Source organism: Neopelma chrysocephalum, unplaced genomic scaffold (assembly GCF_003984885.1).
Source record: "Neopelma chrysocephalum unplaced genomic scaffold, ASM398488v2 Primary Assembly neopelma1_59, whole genome shotgun sequence".
NCBI classification, from domain to species: domain Eukaryota; kingdom Metazoa; phylum Chordata; class Aves; order Passeriformes; family Pipridae; genus Neopelma; species Neopelma chrysocephalum.
Genome location: NW_020897714.1, coordinates 2524033 through 2542959, shown reverse-complemented (window position 1 = coordinate 2542959; position 18927 = coordinate 2524033). Strand labels below are relative to the sequence as shown.

Sequence of the window (18927 nt, the reverse complement as noted above, 5' to 3'; positions counted from 1 at the left end):
AATCCTCTCCATCCAATGCTCTACTGCTATTGATCTTTGCTCTCTTGGCCATGTTACTACTATTGTAGTTTCTTTGGTTGTAATAGAAAGGCATTGACTATAATCTTTGGCTCTGGTACATAGTAATTTATTTTCTTGGCTTGTCTACTTTAGCATAGAAGCTACATCTTTGCCTTCTTAAATCCTATTCTGCCTGGAAGCTGAGTGACTCTACCTCTGTTGTTGGCTTTTTTTTGCTTGCCCTTTTCTTTAATTGTGGACTTCTTTCAAAATTATTTTGAGGCTGATGTGATACAAAAATACCTTCACTTTGATATTACATCAGCTGCCAACCAACTCTCAAACAACTCATTAGTTATGGAGTGGATCACACATTCCTTGTAGCAACTGAGCAGTATGGGAGGCTGATCAAGAACTACTGAAATGAATGAAGTCTTCTGAGTCAAAAAACTCAAGGCAGAAGTATATTGAAAATAAATTCAATTTTTAAAGAATTTTGAGGTAAATTTTTAAGGTAAAAAAAAATTTCACTGTGATAAAATGGAGCTATTTAAACCTATTAACTGGGAGGGAAGGAGGAAATGAGAGTCATGTATCACAGAAATCCCAAAGCTCAAGGCATAGAGCTACAATGGGCACTCAGGTTCCGGTGCCTCTTTTGTCATGTCCTGGTGGACGCCAAGAGTCACAAGGGGGAAACTGGTTAAATCATCCAAGTCAGGTTATTTGGTGTCTTTTGTTTACATTGTAGGGTAGACCTGAGACAGGCTCATGCAGGGGGTGTTTTCAGTGCACTTGAGATTGGTCTTGTCTTCAATATGTGGGAGTTGCAAGGCCAAGTCTTTTTTAGATGCAGAAATGTTTTGCTCTTCTTTCCAGATTAATTTTTATTTAATTATTTCAACTCAGTGGAATCTGCAGTGTTAGTGGAGAGAGATTCATCTGGAAGTCTAGTCATTCAATTTATCATGCGGCATATGGAAGACAAAGCAATAACTCTTCATTCTGAAGCAAATACAGATCAGGGACCTGAGCTAGGGTCTCCCATAGCCAATATAAAGCTCTAGCACAGATCTGTCGCTTATTCTGAAGTAAATCAATCTTCTTCAGGTTTTCAGCAGGTTGTCCCTTAGTGAGATTATCAGCAATATAATATTTCTCAGCTGTATAAAACTCAAAATTTGACAAGAAGTTTTGGAGCAGGAGTGGGGAGCTATTAGCTGTTCATTTGCTAACAGTGTACAAAATCAGGAGGCAGTGTATTGGCATGAGTCTCCACACAGAGTTAGGTTTATACTGAGTTTATACTGAGTTCCTCGTACATCATAGATAGTAGGGAGGTTCTGCACTCTTGCTAGAGAAGAAAAATTGAAGGAAATTCAGACACGTGTTTTTGTACTGAGAGACAAGATCACATGCAGTCCGTGTGCTTTCTCTGGTAAAGTGGAAAGGCAGAAATTGGTTTTCAGAGGCAATAGTTACATAAACAGAAAGGAATGAATAAAACTTTAGTGTTGTGAATCTTGCACACACTGTTATTCTCTGTTTGGAAGCCTTTTAAAAATTCTCCGTGTATATTCAGGAGTCATTTAGTTAAAATCATTGCCAACGAGACAATCATTTCAGCCAAACTTGCACTACATTACTTCTACATTGTTCATTCTTTCCTGAATGATATTTTCTACCGGGACTTAGAGCCTAATACTACTGATGTGAATTGATGTGAAGCTTACGAGAATAAGAGTCCTAACTGCTTGATACTGCTTTATGTTGCCCAGCATAAAACTTGTATTTTTCTCCAGTTAATCAGGCATGTAATGCATTCAAAAGCATTTCAGAACATTGCTGTATTTTTCATACATCCTTTTTTTTTTCATCCTTTTCTGTTTTGGCTAACCATTTGGTGCGTCCCATGCAGTATTCTCTACCCTTTTTTATCCTTCTCTTTTTTGATGGAGTTCTTGCCCCCAAAATACCTAGTCTGTAGTGCCTGCTTAAGACATTTGCCTCACTATCCATTCAACCAGTCCCCAATGATTCTGTTCTTTCATCTGCTCCCTCTCTGACTCTGCTGTGTGGAAGTCATATCCTTTCCTCACCTAACTCTTGTCTTTTTTTTAACATGCATTTGAGTTTCAGGCTGTGATTGATAGGGCAAATATCTAATCTTCTCCAAAATCCTTCATAATAAATTCAAACTTGGAAAAATACTTTAAATAGCACATTCATCTTTCTTGGTCATGTCCCCATTGAGCTACTGAAAGTGAAGTTCTTCTTTCCTCATTGGAGTGTTGCGTTGGTCTTCTGCATACTTCTGCCTATGAACTTGTCCCTCTACTGTTCTGTCTTCCTTTTTGCATCTCTTCAGTGTGACCCTTTACCCCAAGCTATTACCAGGGTCTTGGCTTGCCTAATCACTTTCTACTTCTGTTTTTTGTTTCACCTTTGTCTTCTGCTCTTTCCTTTATTCTTTTAGTCTCAAAGCACTTTACTGGTCTCTTTTTCCTCTCCATTTTTACATGTTTTGTAGCCCACACTTCTCTTTGGTTCCCTTGATAGTCTTCCCCTCTACTGTGAATGCTCCTTTTTGCCCAGGGCTGCTCTGTTACCAGATCTCTGACAGTATCGTGGCTATGCAAAATCTTCTTGAACTGTAATGTGCACCTTCTCACCCTACATTGTGACAATATGGCAGGTGTTCTCAGCTCTGGTTTTAGTTGTTTGGTCTGATGGTGTTTTGTTTAAGGGTTTTTTTGTTGATTGGTTTGTTTGTTTGTGGGTTCTGTTGTTGTTTTTTGGGGATTTTTTTAATTTATTGTATTCATGGCAAGTAACTGCTGGTCTTCACTGTGAGTGAGCCTATTTGCTTATTTGCTTGTGTTTAGCTAAGAGAAAGCAACTTGAGAGTATTCCTGTTTTTGGTGTAGGTTTACCTTGCTTTTGCGGTGCTCCGTGGGCTTCTGGATTGTAGGTGCTGTGGGGGTTATTGTGAAGCACTTACACCCAGGTACTTACAGACCTACAATTAAATTATGATATAACTGATTTCTGAAAAATCCTCTTCAAAACTCATGACCAAAGTATACTTTGAAATCCAAGGTTAAATTTTGCTGTTTTCGATAAAGTATTACAGAAAAAAATATATTTTCTCTTTGAAAAGGCTAATGTTTGCCACATGAATTTTGACTAAACAAAGCTAAATTAATGTCTGCTTAAAGACAATTAAAAATTATCTCAGCTAAAGTAAATATTAATTTAAGATTAAGTTGTTGTAATGTGTGCATGTCAAAGGTCACTTAGCAATATAGAAGTATGCAGCAGTTCTTAAGTGTAGGCCATTGAATAGATTGAATTTGTACTCTGGAGTTTTGGAGGAAAATGTCTAGTGAAAATACATAGAAAATTATCAAATAACAATATTGTCCACCAGATGTCCCTGTACTCATAGATGGTAATGAACAATAATCATTCAACTGTCTAATTGCTTTTATTAAAGGCAATTTACACACACTGTATGCATTTCCCAAGTCTCCATTAACCACTGTGTAATAAGATCATGAATAAATGGCAATTATATTAACAGTATTTGAGTGCTATAGTTATGAAAATAAATTACAGGAATTACTTGCCATCTCAGTTTTGTGTGTTTTTTCTTCTCTTGGGAAACAATCTATCTTTATCATGCATTGCGTGGTAGAAGTGATAACAATAGGTCTCTTATATTTGTAATTTATATAAATTTATATGTGTAAATACATTAGTCATATAAATCTTACAAAGCAATATGTTCTCATCTACCTATCTATCTAGAAAAGCCTAAGTAACTAGAACTGACAGAACTAGTGAGTTGAAGGATTGTGGCTTTTGTGGAGATTTCTTTTAACTTTGGTAACTATTGAAGCACACTTTGGTCATGGCCCCTGTGTTCATTGGGGTGTTTCGTTTCTGTCAGCTGCTCCCTTACTTGCTGTGCAGCGTCTTCCAGCCAAATGCTTGGCTATCAGCTCCCCATGCACGTTTGGGGGCTACAGCAGGACTGTGAGGTATTTCTTCCCTAGTGGGGACTTAGGCGGCTGCCCTCCAGTTTGAAGATAACCATGTCCCTGACCATACCCACAGTGGGACCTGGGCAAGTCTGCCCAACATGTGTGCCCTGAAGCATCGTGGCTAATTCGAAGACATAACTTGAGTTTTTAGTGGTGCCACAACACAGTCAGGATACCTTTTCCTCCTTTTCCCTGAGATGACTAAGCTGCTAGAAGGGCATCTGAATCCCTGCTGGGAGCAATTCCCTGGCATGACTGAAAGATCTCACCCCTGGCATTCACACTGTCAGGTCTACATGGGGGCATATCCTTGGATAGAGAGACAGCAAACAGTGGTGGCAGGACCCATGTCCAAGTGTTCCTTTCATTTTCTGTGTTTCAAGTTAACTTAATTTTATAACCATAGTTGTGACCCTCCAGATGTTTCTATGTTTGGCAATGTATTACTTGATTAGAGTGTTTAATTTTAATAGTGGTTTTATAACCAGCCTTCTGCTTTTCAGTTGTAGTTACAAAGTTTTGCAAGATGCCTTGAAGATTTCTGTTGAATGTGTATAAATTTATTTATGGGTATTTCTGTTGTCTTCTGCTTTTTAAAAAAATAAATGGTACCTAAAAAATCCTTGTTAAAACCAGATAAATTTTTATTGCCCATTAATAGTGCCTTCTGATAATGATGATACAGCAAATGATACTGTTTCTTTGCTTTTTGATGTGTTTGTGATTCTGTCTTTTAGTATATGCATGTGACTTTCCTAATCAGTGAGCAGTTATGTAAGTTTTCATACTAGATACATAGATTGATTAATCAGTAGGAATTCTGTCTTAATAAGAGGACTGCCTTCTGGTGTCTGAGCAGTGTAAGCTTGATTAAGTAAAGGGAAATCAGTGGGAGCCAAAGGAGGCAGGAAGGGATTTGGATAGAATAAAATTTTTAAATAATTTGGAGAAAACAGGGCACTTCTGAAAGCAGCAGACATCCTTATCTTGGTGGATGAGCTGAATTTGCCTTTTCTAAATTAAGACATCCACTAACACTTCATGTTTATTACTTGAAAATATGTCTTATATTCATGTAGGTTTGCGTGTATGTATTTCAAGATGGCATTTAATGGCCCATCTTCGCGAACGAAGATTTGGGGAAAGGTCTTTTACCTTTCCAGCCTGCGCAATGGATTTTTTAGGTGAGACACAGCCTGCGCTGAACTGAGCCCACCCTTTAATCCTAAGGTTCATCTGCCGGGGCCAAGCAAGCTTGGACAATGGCAGTGAGGTCCTCAGGACGTAGGTTTGTTTAGAGTGTCCTTCTCATAGATGGATAGCCACACAGGGCTAACGACCTCCATCAGGCCAGGAGACCGGGACTTGAACCCGTGGACGCAGCAGTGAAAGTCCTGCACGCTAACCACTAGGCCATATTGCATGGAAATTTAAGTGTTTTATTTTGACTCTTTGGTTGCAAAGTTATCTGTTTCCACCAGGCAATATTGTCTCTCACAAACAGCTATCAACCAAAATACTAATAATAAATGTTTACTGCTATAGCCCAGTAAACAAGGCATGAAAGGTTATTCCAAGTCTGAGTATTAGAAAATAATACTCAGATTTCCAAATCCATAGACCAATAGGAGAATAATTTAATTTTAAAATATTTTTTTCCATCCCAAATATATCTGTTTTTTAAAGTATTTTCAGTTTGTGATATACCATGATATTAATGTAAAGAAGCTTTCAGGAATAAGGTTAGTGAAAGTGAAAGCTTTTACATGCATTTTAGCCCAAGAGAGTGAACTAAAGTTACTTCAGTCCACTAGGCTAAATATATAACTTAATCTTGTTATTTTATTTATAGTTTCCTGGATTACCTCTTACTCTTTAATCTCATGAAGTACTGTATTTATTAAACTGCTTGCATGTGTTCAGGAAAGACATTGGCTGAAAAAGAAATGGAGACAAGATTTCTTGCACAGCTCTTTTAACTTGAATGGAGGAATATATACTGCCTATTGTAAAGGAAGTAATGAAGTCTGATTACGTAAGTACTTGTAATTTCTAGATAGGTTTTGTGCTTGAAATCAGAAGGAATGGTATAAAATAAGCAAAGATATAAAAGCCAAGTTGTGACTTAACTCTATTTTAGCAATATATTGTTAATGCTTCATTAAAAGGACTCTTGACTGTAGTTACTTGAAAATGCTCACTACGTCTTCTGCTTTTAATTACCTGAATTTCAGTTTACAGACCAATCTAGCACTGATTAATTCTACAGTGATGGTAGTCATGAAATATTACAATACTTGCGCTAAACTTCTATGAAATATATATCCTACGAACATGGATAGGTTTTGGTCAGCAGCGGCCTTTTTTAAAATAAAATTGCTTCCTTAACACTCTTTTTAGAGGAGTTAAAATTCTCTTAATATGACTTCTATAAATTGTGTTTACTGACAGTAACACCTGTCTCTATACGTATATACATTTGCTTAACGGTATTTTATGTGCTATTTTTAAGTCAAAACATGGCTAGAAGAAATGTGGAACAATTCAGCAGCTCTGAAGTATTATATGTAAGATACCTGTAAAATGGAAAAAACCTCTTCGATAATATTTATACTATTATTTCTTTAATACTTTTCTTTCATGCTTAGTGTACCTCTGTGACTGTATGCTTTCGTATTTCCTTGGTGTGGATTACAAGGTGTAAGCGTATGAAAAATACCCATGTGTAGGTGATTCTGTCCTAGGTTCTAGCCACATCTAGTTCGTGTCTGTGGTGATCTGTTCAAATGCTTGGGAATCTATTTGCTTGTCTCTTACTGAAGGAAGGGAGCCAAAGGTCCCATCCTATGGGCTAGCTCAAACTGAACATGCCTTAGATAAATAGCTGCAGAGGACATGCTACTGTGTTCGTTTCTGCTTTGATGGTAAAAGAGAAGGCTCAAGTTCAGTGGTAGTTTCTGCCTGGACAGGACTGATACCTCAGTACATAGGAAAATGAAAGCTACAGTCCAGCAGTGAGTGCACTATTGCAGCACAGCAGATGAATGAGGAATGTAGAAGGTACTGAACGAGCTCTGTCAGCTTATATGATGTCATTTTGAGTCTTATTAAAATTACTATGAGTATGTCACCGTGAAGTTCTCAGATTTCAGTGAGCATGGACAGCTACATTTTTGTTTTGAATAGCTGTCAGGATTACATCTATGATTCCATAACACCTTTCTGATAGCTACAGTACTTGCTGTTAGTCAGTGTGATGCTGAGCTCTGCCTGAGACCTCCCTGACTGAGACTTCAGATCACTAGGGCTATCCAGAATGCAACTATACTTTGTTCTTGTCTTGTCCTTTCTTTCTTCTCAGGGGGGCTTATAGCATTTATGACATGCTTTTTTTGAGGACAGACCTAACTCCTGATTTTCAGAGAACTAATCTGTTTATGTTTGGCTTGGCTCCATCAATGGCAAACAATATTAAGTCTATTAAATGACACCCTTGTATTTTAGTGCATTTGTACATAAGTTCTGCAAAACAGTGCTTGAAGGTTGTTTACACAATGAAAAAGGCATTTCTCCTAACTTAGCACATTAGTTCTTTCTCTAAGCATTCGGATTGGAGTCCAGGATAGATGGAATATATTCGCAAAGGCAAAGATCCAGGAAAAAAATTTTCTTCAGCAGAGTAGCATAAATGAACAAAATGTTCCTGGTTCTTTAATTACTTTTCTTTCTATGACTTGCCATATCACATAATAACATTAAATAAAACAAAAATGCATCTGTCTAATCTTGTAACACTCATTCAAGCTGAACTCCCACATACTTCAGTTTTAACCTTTTCCTTTTGGTTGTGCTACTCTTGCTGCAATAATAGAGATGAAATACCTGTGACAGAAGTGGTAGCAGAGAAGGGGGCACGTGGGAGAACAGTACTTTACTTGGGTAACCATGGCCTTGTCAAGCAGCTTGTTTGATTCAGTTTAGGGAGGAGGTTAGGAGAAGAATGATCTCCAGAAAGGGTCGGAACTCTGCCCCAGAGCCTTCTACCCTTGGAGCAGGGCAGCTTCCCAACACACATTTTTTCTGACCACAACCACAAATCTGTCAAGGTGCATTCATCTTTAAGAAACTACCACACTCTTAGACATTTTACCCAAACACCTCCATATTTTAAACCTCTATAAAGAGCACTCTCATGAGCAGCAAATAAGAACACATTAGTGGTGCATATCACAAAGAACTAGCTGTAAATGAGCCAGACTGGGTATTGGAGGCAGTATGCTGTCATCACATGGTAGCCATAACCATGGTTAATTTGTAAGGTTCGGGAAGCTATTTGGGTTTCTCCACACTGGACCTCAAAATGCCGTGATTCAGGAGGGGGCATGTGTGGACATTTTGATGCACAGGAAGGGACCATGTGGCCATGAAACTCTTTTCTTCTGGTTCTTCAGCCCAAGTGTGAGTGGTGCCACCAAATGTCCTCTGAGATGCAAGATCACAAAATAGTTGGCAAAATAAGGCCTCTGTCATAAACAGTATCTCAATTTTGGTGCACTATATATATGCTAAATGGTATATATTTACTAATAATCATGAACAAGAGTAAAATTAATTCTTAATTCTCTGAAATGTATTAAACATTAAAAGATGGAATGAGATTCTGTTCAGGAACTTCAGCATAGAATGAGATGAGGTATTCAGTGGGAGGTGTTGCTTTATTGCTTGTAAATTAAAATGAGTACTTTTTGAATGTGTTTGGTTATTATTTTCTAAGAAAGAGTTGCTAATTTTTAGTAGCTAAGTAAAATTACCAAGTACTGGTATGATTAGATATATATTTACTGGATAAAAACCAGGGAACAGAAGACAGGACTTGCCTCCTTCTGTACCTAGAGCAGTCTCTAAATTGCAGAGTCACAGTCACATTTGTTTTTATCTCTTCTCTCAAAAGTCAGGGCTTCTAATCGCTACACTGAAGTGGCTTCAAAAGTAGATGGAGAATTCTGGAAGTCCTAGAATAACCTCAGGCTTGTTAGACAACACTCATTCTTGGGAAATCTGCTTTGAAGCCTCCTTGTAAAAGGCAAATATTTGACCCATGTCTTTTTTTACTTTGAATTACATCCCTAATCCCTAAATTACCAGGAGGAGGGAATAAAGGTACAATAACTCCCATATTGTCTTGGATGTGAAACTGGGCTAAGCATAAGCAAGCAAGCGGAGTCCTGCCCCAGACCTCTCAGTATGAATCCTTCTGATGTGGAATAGTAGTTAGCCCATGTCACTGTCCACAGCGATCTTGGTTTGGTCATCAGCTCTAGCACAGATTTTGTGCATGACCAGATTGTCTATGCCTCGGTTGCCCCTCCATTTAGACAGGGTATTATTTGATTCTGCCACATATCAAGGTAGCTGCAAATATACATTCATTAACAGTTCACGAGTTCCTCAAATAGAACAGTAATGACTTGAGAATGGAAAAGACCTTAAAAAATTAAAACTGTTATACAAATGTGTATATATGTATATACAAAAAGGGCTTCCAAAGTAAATTTTGTTATACTCACAGCAAGGAAGATGCACAATCCCTGAGTCTCATGGAGAAAAAATATTGATTTAATTGCCTAGCTTCTTGGATTCTTTTAGTTTCAGTTTACAATGGGTTTATATGACATGGTTGAGTTCAATAGCAAGAAACTTGATCCAGAAATATGGTAGGTGTTTCCTAGTTCTGTATTATCTGAAATCAGATAATTCTTTGTTCACAGCAAAAATCATAGGCTGGCTTTTCACTGCAAACTTTTAGAAATTAATTCAGTTTACATTAGAGCAAAATCACACAGAGTTTACATTAAAATCAGAGTTCTAGAAAACTAATTTCTTTTAATGCTAGGTACTGTTGGAGCTCCTAAGAATGGAAATTTTATATGCAGGATACCTCCTTAAAGCTGTAACACTCAAAACAAAAAATCACAATACAGGGTTGTTGGTATTATGTTGCGGGTAACACATTCAGTACAGTAGTTTGGATCTGGCTTTACCTAATGAAGATGGATAATTTCTTTTTAAAAAAGCCATGGCCTTAGTATAATCATAAAGATCTGACTTGATGAGGTCTAGTAGAAATGTATCTAGTAGAAACAAATTTACATTTGCTTCTATGATAGTGTAAAGAAATAATTTTCGTGAAACTATCAGTAAAACTGTGAATCAGTCTATAAATGTGTTTTGGGTTTTTTTGAGTGAAAGTTTTAATTTGCAGACAAGGTGCTGCATACAGATGTTGCAGGTAGGGCAAAAGAATGGCATGAAATTACAGGCTTCCATCCATTTTAACAAATTTTTCAGTTCTGCCAATCAAAACTTAAAATTCAGAATTAATGCGTGGTGCTCAGTGTGAAGCTGTTGAATGACAGACTGTTCAGCAAACAAGGCAGATCAGAGAGGTCAAAGATTATTTTTTGTAGTCTTACACAGGCAAGGAAATCCTTCTCTTTCTTAGTACCTTGTTTTCAGAAAGCTTGTATCATTTCCAGTATGTTTTCTTGGGAAAGAGAAAGCTATGAGAAGCTATTGGTAAGACTCTATGTGCGTTTTTACGTGTCTTTCAGTATTTTGCAGAGGTTGGTGGTTATCACTGCAGGTAGTGATCCTAAATTATTACAGAGAAACTCTGTAAGCAGTAGTGGTAGTAAATTGTAACAATTCTCTTGCAAAGGTTATTAGTTCTAAAGGAAATGGGGCATGTTTTTAAACTCCTGTACATATTTTCTTTTTTTTTCCTATTTAAAGGAAAAAACTTTGAAAATGTTTTTCTGGCATTTTTCTCCAAAACGGTGGATATTTGTCCTGGTTGGAACGGCTGGGACCAATTCATCACTGGATGGGTGTAACCCAAAACTGTGTATTCTATAGCCTTCCATGCCATTTCCCAAAAACTGTTGTCAGTAGAGCCCTGCAAGGTGGGAAGATGTTCCTGTCCTCGTACCCTTTTATGGAATTCCCCGCTCTGAGGGAGGGACTGAGCACTCCTCATGCCCTTTTATGGAATTTCTCGCTCTGAGGGAGGGACTGAGCACTCCCGCCTGAACTGGAGAATATATAAACTGGGAGTTTCGGAACCTTGGCACCACTCGTGGGATCCAGAGGAAGACTGCAGACCACCGCTCTCAACCAGACTGAGACCACCACCCTCGACTGGACTGCAATCACCATTTTCTGATCAGACTGCAGCAGCTCTCCCACCAGCAGGTTTTTCCCCTCTCCCTTTACTTTGGACTCAGGGGGGGCCAAGGTACACCACTTTTGTTCATACCCCAGGGTGCTGGGTTATACATTTGGGTTTTGCGGGTTAAAACCAATTGTCTGTCTGTATAATTGTACTTATTGTATTATTTTAATAAATTGTTATTCTGACTTATAATCTCTCTTTTGAGTTGAGTTCATTTCCCCTGCTGGTTAACTTTTAAACCAGCACAATATTCTATAGAAAATTGTATAAATGCATTAGATCAAAATTCACTTTATCTTAGTTTTCAACAAGTGCCCCCCAATTTTACGATTTCTTCTTATTTTCTCTTTTGCTGTTATGTACTTCACTACAATTAATTGTACCTGTGCTTTTCTCCAGGGTTGTTTTTTATTAATCTTTTTTTTCATTTTGCATTCTGTAAGTCTTAAAAACTTGAAACAATTTGAATAAGTTAAATAAGCAATGACAAAAAATAGTGCACAGAGAAAAATAAGAAAACTGGAAAGGAAATGAAAATAAATAGCAAAGCTGGAAATAATTTCTTCTATTCCAGTAGATGGCAAAAAACTTGGATTGGGGATGAAGGCTTAGAGAGGAAAAAAGATGTATCATATTTTTTGTTTTCCAAAACTAAATCAATGTAGGAATTTCAACTGCAATAAGGTCAAGTTTGCCAATTTGTTTGTTGGGTGGGTTTTACTTATAAATTTCATATTAATAACATTCAAATGTTACTTTCTTTGATAAAAAATAAGACCAGATTATTTTTTAGTGGGAAAACTTTAAGGCAGAATATGTCAACCAGCCCTTCTGGGGCTGACAGCTTTTTTGCTCCTGTGGATTACAATCATTATTTGGAAAAGTTTAGTAGCTGTTGTCTTTGCAGTGAGAAGCATCTCCAAGCTGCCAAGTACCAAGTTGCAGTTCTGAGAGGTTACAAACACCAGTGTCAACAGTGTATTGATCACCAGCTCCATCAGCTAAATCAGTTGGGCAAAAGGAATTTCTAGGTTTTGTTTACATTGTTGTGCATTGTCCCTTATTTGAAGTAGTGATATTGTATGTGGATGAGTCATAGTTAAGGAATAAAAATTAAATCTGCACTAGGAAGACAATATTCTCATCTGTTTGAAATTTTGAAATATTAGACTTTATATGCTTTCTTAAGTGGAAGAAAGAAGCAAGCTATAAGAAAAACCTCTTTAAATTCTAGTTTATCTTGCTGAGTCTGTTGTGGAGAAACCAGCAAAGTTCTGGGTCTCCTGGAAGCTCCTGAAGGTTTCTACCTTACACAAGAACTGTTAATTATGTCTATCATGTTGTCAATTCTATATCCTTGCAGTAACAATACGATGGTGATGAAGGGCAGTGCAAAGATGAGGTTTTACAGGCAACAGGGCAGCATTCTGGAATTACAATCAAAGACTAGTGTGTGGCCGCTGAGGAATGTGCGCTGGCAGATTACGTACTTGGGGAATTGCTCTTCGGGGTGTCTTCACGGGAATGATTCAGGTCAATATCTCTTGAGCAAAAACTTTGTAGTAGAAAGACATTTTAAAAAAACACCACATATTTGTGTTTTTCAGATTAGCAGACCTTCTCATTAATGTTTTTGATTTTTTTTTGTTAATGGCCTTGTGTCAATCCTGTCTCAAAATTTCTAATGGCATGGTAAGAACTTAAAAGTGGATTGGTTTAAATTAAAAAATACTTGTATCTTTCAGAGAAAAAAACTTTCAGAAACAGAGGATGTCATGTGATCTTGTTTAACTCCTGGCCTTGCCTTAGTAGCTGGATAAAAGAATTTGAATCAAAGCTAGTCTCCACACAATATGTTCTCTACTCTAGAGTTTCTCTAGCTTACAAATTATACCAAATGTATTTAATACTTTCAAAGCATTCTTTTTCTAATTTTAACTATGTGTGTGTGTGTCTGATTTACAGCATAGACACTTCAAGCTGGAATAGAATAATTACAAAAGGTCAATATGTTTGAAAAACACATATCTAGCTGCATGCTGGAATAATAAAAGTACAGTTTCCATCATTCCAGGGAAAAGAGGTCATCATTCAAAGCAGTTCAGCCAATATGTAATATGTACTCTCTCTTGTATGCATGCATACGTGTGCATGGTATTGTTCAGTGGTATCCTCCGTTTTGAAACCATTCTCCAACAGCAGTTTCCCATGTATGTGTTTTGGCAGCATGTTTTCCTCAAAGCAGCACAAAATGTCCATGCACCAAATAGCACCTAATTGTCCTGTAGTTCCCCAGATACACATATATGTGTGTATAACTATACACTTTATATATATATATCTCATATGTATATATTTTTATACAGTCAATAATATATATTATCTTTAGGTAGGGTTGTTATGGTACAAATCTCTAAAATGCTGCTTAATATACTTAATTTTCATAAAACAAGTCTGTCAAATCAGATTTCAAACACCTGTATTATTTTTGGGTAGAGAATTTTACAATCGCAATGGGCAATGAGTAGTGATTGTTTTAAAAAACTGTTGATTTTTATATGTTTCAAATCTACACTGCAGAATTGCACTGAAGTAAAAAACTGAGTTGTTTCTAGGTTGCTCTTTGTTTATTATGTTAAAAACCATGGTGTATTGTTCCATGGATGCACACATGTGATTCCCATTACCATTACAGCAAGTATCACACAAGCACCAAGGAGATAGAAGAATTCCCCAAGGCCTTTATGTTATCCTTCATGCATTAAATCATGTGAAGTGGAACAAAGTAATCTGAAAATATGAATGCTTTTGAACTAGGGCTATTGAACTATGTTATCCTTGCTGCACTAATTCCACAGAACTGGCAGAAGCAGCAGAACTGACCTAGAGAGAGCCCCCCACCCAAAAGCCTTCTGGAAGGCAGTGAGGGACAAAAGACTTCTCTGATCTTGTAGATATGGTTCATAAATTGCAGAAAAACTTCAAACTATTGGGTGTAAGGAAGAAATTCTATAAAGTATGTTTTTTAAAAGTATTTTCTCATTCAACAATGCCTTTTATCTGTGCATAGATAGTATACAGGTATTGATGGCTGTGGTCTCTAAATAGGTCATTAAGGATAAAATTATTAGTGTTCTTGAGCCTTAAAACTCGTGGAAGCATGAACTTTTCATTCTGAATAAAGCATTATGTCTTTATCATATTAAGGGTTTAAGTAATTGGGGGGGGAACGAAAGGGGGAATTTACTAAAGCAGTGTATTTTACAGAAACACCCTTTTATAATGATAACATTATGTCAGAGAGTTTTGACCAAATTTTCAGGTTGCTTTTTGAGCAAAACTAGGACAAAAACATAGCAAAAGCTTTTGGCCAGTAGCTAAACTTGCTCTAAAGCTACTAGTGTCGCCATGCAGTTTCTATTCTTCAAGATGTTTCAAAATATTCTTTTAAATGTGTCCGCACTCAAAAATACCAGTTCTTAGCAGAAAATTTAAAGAAAACTAAAAATCCTAGTGAAAATGTTTCTTAGAAAACAATTAATTTCTTTGGATTTAAAAAAAACCCACATTTGGTTTATGAAGACATACTTGGAACTTTCCCAGCATATTCTGAATGAAATAAACAGCCTGGTCAGTAATTTAGTTCTGTTAATATATAATCTCGATTACTATGCCTTTATCTGTTTAAAGTTCATATGTTTTTATGGCTGGATCATGAACTCTTATGCAGTAATCATAGATTGCAAATATTTGTTCACTTATTCCTGGTTGTTGTCTGTCCTTCTTACCTGTAATAAAGCTAAATAAATAGCTACAGGCAATGTATGCTTATCTCATTGGTAGGCTGCAAAATGATGAATCAGAGTGACTAATTATTTGGAAAACAGACTGCTTCAGAGCAAAGAAAACCTCCCACCTCCTGTCATGCTAAAAACTTTAAATATATTTGGAGACTATTGGCTAGGAAGGCCAGACTGATCCAAATTAGTAGGATGTTAACATTTATTTGTAATGTAAAGAGACAAAGTAAAAGGTCACAGAAAAATTTCATTACTGTAAAACTACCGAAGATGTGGCTTCTCCCTTATATGGAACAAACTGTTCTGTAAAAGAAGTGCATTCACAAATCTCACTTTTATAGGATTTGCTTCATTATTCTCTGAATTCAGTGGGAAATGTCCTGATGTTATTGGTGGCGTACAGCTACCATCCTACAAGGTGTGCTGATCTCTTTCACCTTCAGGATTTTATTCAGCAATTCATCACTCCATTGATGTTTGAGGAGATCATATTCTCACTGGGTTGTCTCAATACTGGGGTATTGAGGTAATACTGGGCTGTCATGAGAGGTTATGTGTAAGGTGTGAACTGGTGTTGAGGCGGGTACTGCAGGAAAGAAGATATGTGGCAGTGCTGGGTAGGAAGTGACAGAAGGAAGAAACAAAAACAAACAAACAACTCTCAAAAATTATCACTTCAGGAACACATATTTCTTGTTTGGCTTCTTCACTGAAGATGAGGTGATAGGAGTTTAGTTATTTTTGCATTACTTGTTGGTGATTAAAAATCACTTCTTTCTAGTCCTTTTCTATCATTTCCTTCCCATGTTGCATTTCATCGTATGTTTTTTGCTGCCTCATTTCCTTTGTCTTTTCTACTCATTTCATCCCTAGATAGAGAATGAGGGAGGAGAAAGGGAATAGTGGCTATCACTACTAGTATTTCTTCTTGGCTTTAGATTTATTCATGTGACTCATCTATACTGCTTTCCTAATTATTAATACTAAATTTCTAGACCTTCCACTTCACCACAGAGATTGACAGCTGACAATAAATGAGTGGAGGTAGTCAGTTCATCTATATCCTTCTTTTCCAAAAGTCATTCATTGGGTCCCTCCTTTCTCCCCTCCAGAATTTATGAGGAAACTTAGTGCTTCCTTTGTTGACACCACAGAAGGACATGTTTGAGAAATCCAGTCTTCAGTCTTCCCCATTTACCCCTGTGAAAAAAGCTTCCATTATCATTCCAAATTGTGTCATGATGGGACTGTCTGTCCATTCCATCAAATATTGTGTATCATTCTATTGAAAAGTGTCAACCTGCACCCACCACTGTGTTTTCTGTATACCTTTTTCATAACAGTTCAGTAAGCACTTGTCAGATGAATTACTTCAGTGCTCCCATGTAAGTATGTGTATATCCTAAAGCTATGTGAAAGCAGACAGTCAAGGAGGTCACATGAAGAATCACCTTGAAACAATTTCTGTGTTTTTCTCTACTCTTCTTCCCACTCAGTTCTCCAGTGAACTGGGGAAAATATTTCTCAAAAATGGTTTAATTTTTTATGAAGCCATAGAAAGGTACAGGAGTTATATTCCCTGCTGAGAAAAGAAAGCCCAGTGGGAACATAACATTATTATTTGAGGGAACATAACATTATTATTTGAACCTGTCTGTTTTAGCAGGAGAAAATATATTGCATACATTTAAAAAGTTGTCTTAGCCTCCCAGCACAAGCTGTTTGCACTTGTTACTAAATATAGCATGACCACACAGAAACAGAAATGAAAAGAGCAAATAAACGTTGAATCTTCAATTCCATTAATTGTTAATTGTTAACTGAATAATTTATTACTTATGAGATTATATTGGACAGATATTCTTCTTCATTACTTGTGTTGTGATATTATTAGAGACAGGAAAAAATAATGGGAAAAAATCTACCAATAAATGTGGTCCTCAGAGAAATAAAACCTTCTGAGTTGTTTTTTCTCATTATAAAACACGCTGGCCATAAGACTCTTAATAGGGGGTACATCTAGGAAAGTAAATAAATGGTAATATTACATTAAAAAAAGGAGCTCAGATGCTCTTTAAAGGTTTTGTGGTTCTGTATTGGTTGTGTTAATGAAGTTCATTCGCTGTAGATGATATAACTACATATGCAAATGCTTCCTGCATTAGTGAATGAATTCTCTTTTCTCTTGAGACAGAGCAAGGTTTTGGTGAGAAACTGAATTCATGATGAGATATAGGTCAATATCTCCTGCCTGACTAGGTCAATCCTCCCACCAGCCTTCAGAGAATGTGGGTGGTAATGAGAAGGGTGCAGATATTAGCAGAGAATAAAGTAAATGAAATGAGCTCTACTTGTCAGCAAGTTATCAGTTATTCTAGTCTTGCAGACCTGACGTTTAAAAGAACAACACGAACATCTCTGATGGTGCTGGATAAAATGAAAAGTGGAGAAGCAAAAAAGTCATCAGCCTTTCTGCTTTGGCACTTTGACACATAATTCATACTATGCCTGAGTGTTTGTTAGACAGACAGAAACTTACTTTAAGGGAGGATGCCTATTTCCTGAGTTGCTTGGGGCCCTCTGGCTCCTCCAAAACTGACAGCTTCAAAAATCAGGGGAGAATACAAATGAACTAGTCTGAAATTGTCTGTAAGTTGCCAGTTAGTCTGTTGTCAGTAATGGGAATGCAGAAGGAAACATCAGGCACTCAGCTGTAATTATATCATGTTTGAGATGATGACGAGCAAAAAAAGACATGTTGATGAGAAACAGAGGTTATGATTACCCTTCACAACATCTTCCAGCTCTGAGAGAGTGGCCTTAAACTGACTCTTCTTCAACAAATGATTTGCTTTATATGGTATATTTCTAAATCTCATTCCTACTGAGAGTATAAAGGACTTAAGCCTTTCCAAGGACTTTCTAAATTTGCATAAGTCAAGAGTTGTAAGAAAACATTTTTAAGGCAAGGAATTTTTGACAGTGATCCCTTCCTAGCAGTGGCAGAATTGTTTCTATGTGAATACTTTGTTTCCTAGGGCTCTTTAGTAAAATAAATAATATGGATAAATGTTCTAACACACATTTCCATTGCCAGCAAAGAATAGTTACTGCACCAAGCTACAAAGAACTATGATGAGATGCTGCATAGAGATACTATTAGAATGATTATTAGAGTGCCTCTCTGCATATTCAGTATGGGTGTTCAGTGCCTGCAGGATAACTGATCGGTTACCTCACACCCTCTTCAGTGTTGACTGGCTGCAACCCAACTGTCACAGTGTTTCAATTAGCCTTGATTCCCTTACCTAAAAGGCACTAAGGTGCTTTTGTCTCCCAGTTGCAGGGAAAAATACAATTGTGCAGCAGACGGGAGAAGGAATGCAGAAGGCAAAGATGTTTCCTACTGTCATTAAAATATTAGGTAACTTTGGAAGAGTAGGGATCATCATAGCTAGAGATAAAAAGAAGGAATAGTTAAATTTCTCTCTGACGGGGACAGGGTTTTATGGTTCTATGGTTTTATGGTGTTTTATGGTGCTATGATACACTCAGGTATATTGGAAACTGTTTTTGACAGTGAGTAGCTGGAAATAATATACTTATTTAAATGTCATATTAGAAGAATTGATATATTCTTCTTAAATACAAACATTTTGAAAGATTTATGAAGGCTTCATGGAAAGCTTTCTTTCCTGATGCTTGTAAATAATTAATTAGTAGGAATAATTTACCGCTTTATATTAGAAAGGGGTTAAAAAATCCACCATTCTACTATTGCTAGTAGAAAGTAAATGCTAGATTACTGCCTATGTTCATTTTGCAGTCTTAGATCTTTTTATTCAGGATG

General features: G+C 36.9%; 1 protein-coding gene across 2 annotated transcripts in view; it reads left to right on the top strand.

Annotated features, from left to right (window-relative positions):
- PTPRR (protein tyrosine phosphatase, receptor type R) overlaps positions 1-18927 on the top strand; it is a 154184-nt gene that overhangs the window by 30476 nt on the left and 104781 nt on the right. The window contains exon 1 of one of the 2 annotated variants that reach the window (XM_027679784.1): positions 10558-10622. The exons of the other annotated variant lie outside the window; for it this stretch is intronic. Coding sequence (XP_027535585.1) covers positions 10584-10622 — 39 coding nt within the window. The 5' untranslated portion in view covers positions 10558-10583. Of the gene's footprint in view, positions 1-10557; positions 10623-18927 lie in introns of those variants that run through there. 2 annotated transcript variants of the gene reach the window in all.